General features: G+C 44.0%; 1 protein-coding gene across 1 annotated transcript; it reads right to left on the bottom strand.

Annotated features, from left to right (window-relative positions):
- Nucleotides 1-588: 588 nt before the first annotated feature.
- On the bottom strand, nt 589-1605 carry LOC128848451 (olfactory receptor 6N1-like). The gene has a single exon (XM_054048461.1). The coding sequence runs from the start codon at nt 1603-1605 to the stop codon at nt 589-591; it is 1017 nt and encodes a 338-aa protein (XP_053904436.1).
- Between the last annotated feature and the right edge of the window lie 4278 nt (nt 1606-5883).

The raw sequence follows: 5883 nt of genomic DNA, 5'->3' as shown, positions 1-5883 counted from the left end.
ACCTTCCTCCCTGGTCCTTCCACTTAGATGGACAACAGTGACCTGAGCTCTGGCTGGATTCTGTGTTGTATCCTTAGGGCCATAAGAAACGATTTGTAGCAACAAATATGATGATGTCACCCATTGTGTTTTGTTTGTATTAGACTGTCTGAATTGGATTACAAGACTTTATTATCTTACATAGAGAAACAATGAACAGGGGATATACCCAGGGATTTGCTTTCATCGTTAGTGGATTTTGTGCCTTACACAATGTCAGCTCTGTGCAGTTTCAGAGGCTGTACACACTCCTCACAGAGGGTGAACATTTAGTCAACACCCTGGAGAAAAATACCATTATACTGTGTGTATCAGTGCTGAACATGAGAGAGTGACACAGCTGTCAACATCCTCACTTTCCTGGAAATTGTGTTACATGGACACAGCAGGAGACCACAAAGACTGTCTCAGTAACTCCATGCAGATCATCTCCATTTCTTTTTCACATTAGTGCTGAGATTTTCAATGGGAGTTTTAAACTTAATTTTAATGGGGGCTGACTGCTTAAAACACCCGGGAACCTTTGAAAACCTCAGGCTAAGTTATTCTCTAGGAGTCTCTGCGTGTTTTGGTGAAAGCCACATATTTACTAACTGCTTTGCACAAGGCTTCTTTGACCTCTCTGTTTCTCAGGCTGTAGATGAGGGGGTTTACCAGGGGAGTCAGGACCGTGTAGCAAAGAGAGAGCACTTTGTTCAGGTTTCTCAGTGTATCATGTTTCGGTAGCAGGTACACAATCATTATGGATCCATAGAAAATTGTCACCACAATGAGATGAGAGGAGCAGGTGGAAAAGGCTTTTTGTCTCCCGGTGGTGGAAGGGATTCTCAGAATGGTGGTGATGATACACACGTAGGATGTCAGGGTTAGTAGGAATGGAGGCAGGGTGAATACAGAGACTAATATGAAAGCCAGCAATATGGCCTGGTGGGTGTCACTGCAGGATAGTTCTATCAGTGGGATGGAATCACAATAGAAATGGTTAATTTCATTTGGGCCACAGAATATTAACTGTGATAGGAATATGACAAAGATAGCAGTAGCCAAACAGCCATTTAACCATGACCCAGCAGTCAATTGGAGGCAAAACCTGATATTCATAAGAGTTGAATAGTGCAGCGGTTTACATATCGCTAAATACCGATCATAAGACATTGCTGCTAGGAGATAGCATTCTGTACATGCCAGAGAACCACAGAAATACAGTTGTATGATGCAGCCACTGACTGAGATGGTTTTGTCCCCAGTTAGGAGACTGGCCAGCAACCTGGGCAGGATGGTTGAGGTGTAGCAGGTCTCCAGGCAGGACAAGTTGCCCAGGAAGAAGTACATGGGGGTGTGAAGGTGCTGGTTAACCACAATGAGCATCACAATGAGGGTGTTCCCAGCCACGGTTGCCATGTAGATGACTTGGAACATCAGGAAGAGAAGAATTTGCAGGTCAGGGAGATCCCCGAATCCCAGAATGATGAATTCTTTGATGGCTGTTTGGTTTCCCCAGTCTCTGTCTGCCATTGTTTGAGTCCAGGAATAAAACAATGCTGTGCAATTGAATTGGAAGAACATAGAGTTAAAGGTTAATCAAGTTGCATTAATTAATTCCATAAGTATTGAGAAACTCCCCTTCCTTTCCAGATTGCAGGCTGAAATTTTAAACCTAAATGTAGAGGTCAGAGCAAAATGCCAGAATTCTCAATTTGAGAAGAGAACATTTGTATTCATGTAAACCATCATCTGCCATAATCAGAGCAATCACTTCTGAAACAGCCCATATCTCTGGTAGCCGAGTACTGATATAGCGGATCAGAATATTTCTTTATCTACTATGATATTCCCTCTAGTGACATCTTAGAGCTTAACAATGTTGCTTAAATGCTGTATTTCATTTCTGGAAATGACTAGAATCATGCCATGTCTTAGGAATCAAAATCAAACAACTAAAATTGGACTGAGATTTTTCAATGCAGTTTAGAGTCCTTAGGCAATGACCTTCTGTTAGATTTATATCTCTTTATTCTACAAATATATCCTGGTATATTCAGCATTTCAGTGCCCTGTAGGAAAAAGAACAATTTGCATCCCCTCACAAGACATCAGTTTATGCCATAAATTATCAAGTGGAGTAAATTCTCCCTTAGTTTCTCTGGTGGTGATGGTGACATGGTAAGTGACTGGCAATGCCTTTTCTGTTTCCTGACGTTCACTATGTAGCAGTAATAAAAAACAGCTCTTTGTAGGGTGGATCTTAGGAAGGTACAAAAGTAGGTTGATATGCAACCCTAACTGGGGAGTGACCCTCCCCATGCCATAATGATTGTGGGATAATAATACAGGAACAAGAAAGGAATTCAGGGTGGGGGAAGATGCTGTCCCTGAACTTGGAGTCTAGAAACATTCTGGCATGCGTGATTTAGAGTAATAAAGCTCTGTCACCACTCGCCACCCCATTGGGGCACACATGAACCAGATCCCCAGCTGGTGTAAATCAAGGCAGCTCCATTTTTGTCAGTGGGGCAGATCTCCAACTGAGGACCTGTCACAAGATATGGATCTCACGCTCCATCTCTGTGAAAAGGTGCTATGAACAGTAACTGGCACTGCTGTGGGAAGGTGAGGCTAAAACTGTTAATATTCACCTGAAGAAGAGCTATGTGCAGCTCGAAAGCTTCTCTTGTTCACCAGCAGGAATTGGTCCAATAAAAGATACCACCTCACCTGCCTTGTCCTTCTAATATTCACAAAGCACATTCATGCCCCTGTTTGGAAGGTGGTATAGAAATGCAATCAGGAAGACAGTGCTCACCTGAAACCACAGGACAGCTCAAGCTTGAAGTGATGGGCTCTTGTTTCTCAGGGCTTGGGTGCTAGAACTCAGGATCCTCATCAGAGGTTCTTGTCTCTCCTCTTTCTGCAGAAACTGGATTTTCTCAGTAAAGAGACCTGCAGTGACCTGAAGGGATGAACCGGTAGATTTGATCTTCGTTTGGAAAAGGGGCTTCTCCCTTGATTTACAAAGTGTAAATGCTCCCTCATATTTGTATTCTGCCTTCATGCTTTCTAATATGGTCCCACTTTAACCTTTCTCCCACTTGGTTCATTTTGTGTCTCCAGAGCTTTGTAGCTAACAATGTCCCATGTGACTTGCAATTATACAAGTCCCATTGTACATCATTTTTTAGTTTAACGATCCTTTGTGGAAAATATTTTAGATCATGAACAAACACCAGCTTACATTTTTGGAAGATGCCTGTCCAAGGTGATGGGCTGTTATAATGTACAGTAGAACCTCAGAGTTACGAACTGACCAGTCAACCACACACCTCACTTGGAACCGGAACTATGTAATCAAGCAGCAGTAAAGACCAAAAAAAATAGTATTTTTTTTAAATCCAATACAGTACAGTACTGTGTTAAACATAAACTAGTAAAAAAAAATAAAGGGAACATTTAAAAAAAAGATTTGACAAGGTAAGGAAACTGTTTCTGTGCTTGTTTCATTTAAATTAAGATGGTTAAAAGCAGCATTTTTCTTCTGCATAGTAAAGTTTCAAAGCTGCATTAAGTCAATGTTCAGTTGTAAACTTTTGAATGAACCAACATAACGTTTTGTTCAGTTATGAACATTTCAGAGTTACGAACAACCTCTGTTCCCGAGGGCGCTCATAACTCTGAGGTTCTCATGGACTTGCACCACCCTTAATTAGTATTCAAGATATGCCATCGTCTAATGGGCATTTTTGAAAATAGCTGCCCATATCTCACCCTTACAACATGCTGCCACCCACTTTCTCATTATTAAAAAGAAGAACAGGAGTACTTGTGGCACCTTAGAGACTAACAAATTTATTAGAGCATGCTCGGGGGTCGCATAACTAGTTAGCATGCCAGAGTCTCGTTCGTTATCGGAATTAACCAGACAAATCGCTCCACCAACTAAGAACGGGAAACCTCACCCGGCCCGGACACGGAAAGGATTGACAGACTGATAGCTCTTTCTCGATTCTGTGGGTGGTGGTGCATGGCCGTTCTTAGTTGGTGGAGCGATTTGTTTGGTTAATTCCGATAACGAACGAGACTCTGGCATGCTAACTAGTTATGCGACCCCCGAGCATGCTCTAATAAATTTGTTAGTCCCTAAGGTGCCACAAGTACTCCTGTTCTTCTTTTTGCGGATACAGACTAACACGGCTGCTACTCTGAAATTTCTCATTATTGTATTGGCCACTGAAATCTATTGGTCACGAGTCAGTATTTCTGACCTTCCCCCTCCCTCACTTTCTCTACTCTGCTGCCATTTAGTGTCCATTTCCCAGCATGACAGCCTGTTACTCTGCTCTCCTGTAGTGCATTCTTCTTTTTGCTTTCCCATTCTTAGCTCTCATGTCACCTGGTGCCCATTATTTAGTATAATAGCCCATTTCTCACTACTCAACATCTGCTACTATCCACAGTTCATTAGATGGAATCAAGGTCCTTTTCTCTTCAGTCCTCTTTACTCACCACTTATACACCATGATACAGCTGCACCTCCCTTTCCACTTCCCTCGGTTGGTCATTTGGCAACATAACATCTCCTTTCTTGCCCTTCCACTTTGGCTGCTGTCCATTGGGCAGCACCACTACACCTGTCCCATTCCTCTGCCCTCTAGTAGCCCTAGACAGCATAATTGCATCTCTCCTCACTTCTGACCTACTGCTGGGTGTGCGCTGCTCCAAATTCTAGCAACTAGCAACCAAATCACACAACATCATGATTGCAATATTAGTGGCTATGACAGCATGTACAACAGCAGTGTCTTTCAATGTATTAGCAAGGGTTTCCCTTCCATCCAGTGCATTTGTGTTGATGTGTGGTCTGTTTCCAATGGAAACGCATAGATTGAACCTACCGTGACAGAATCCCCATTGCTCTCCAGGCTGAACTTCCATAGACACCTCTGAGAATATAACTGTCCAACTCCCATTTCAAAGTGATTTGGGTGCCTAACTCCTTCCCATTGTGTTGGAGCCCTACCGGTCTCACTGTTGCCCAGCTCCCTTACCTCTGGCCAAGCCCTGACATGCTCCTAGTGACTGAACCAGCACTGCCGTGTTAGGCACCACAGGAGCTCTGCCCGTTGGTAGGCAGTAGCTTTGTAAGGCACCTGGGGCTGACTAGACACAGTATCCTGAGAACTAGCCCTCTCGGGACGGGCACTTGTTGCAGTGAGTTTCGGGGACACTCTTTGTAACAGGTCCCCTCCCTTTGAACTTCTCTGTGCAGTTGGTGGCAGAAGAGCAGCTGCTGCCCTGAAGGGCTGCAGGAAGAGTCCCTCTTCAGGGACTGTTTGACAGACCCAACTGCAGAATTGGCCTCAGTTCTATGTGTGCCTGGCAAAACCCCTGCTGGGTATGGACAATCCCAGTGGACCTAGCACGTGCATCTACTTCTCTTTGGTTGCCCAACCTCCCCACTTCCAAAGGCCCAGTGAGCCTGGAGCAGGTGCTTTGCCAGAGCTGGTCCCAGCCGGGCTTAGCCCAGATAAGAGCTATGAGGCTGTTCCTGGTGAAGTGTCCAGAGGTCACTGCTGGGGCCTGGTTGTTTGCATCCGGCCTGTGTGAGCACAGAGAAGGTGGCTGGTCTGCAGAGGGCTATGCTGGCAATAAGCACAATTTCAGAGGTGGCAGATTTCCCAGGCTTACGTCCCAACATATGCTGCACCAGGACTTAGTATTTTTATTGTCCAAACATTTATTTAGATCAAAAATGGCTTTTTTACAGATATAAAAATCAGTTAAAATTTGGTCTCCACTCTGCCTAGTGCCCAGTTAAAAACTCCATGATGGTACCACGGTTATGGCCAC

The sequence above is a fragment of the Malaclemys terrapin genome, chromosome 13 (assembly GCF_027887155.1).
Source record: "Malaclemys terrapin pileata isolate rMalTer1 chromosome 13, rMalTer1.hap1, whole genome shotgun sequence".
In the NCBI taxonomy this organism is placed as follows: domain Eukaryota; kingdom Metazoa; phylum Chordata; order Testudines; family Emydidae; genus Malaclemys; species Malaclemys terrapin.
This window is presented reverse-complemented; position numbering and strand designations above follow the sequence as displayed.

Excerpts from the sequence above, each read along its gene's own strand:
- LOC128848451 (XM_054048461.1), bottom strand. The coding sequence starts at position 1,605 with ATGTTCTTCCAATTCAATTGCACAGCATTGTTTTATTCCTGGACTCAA.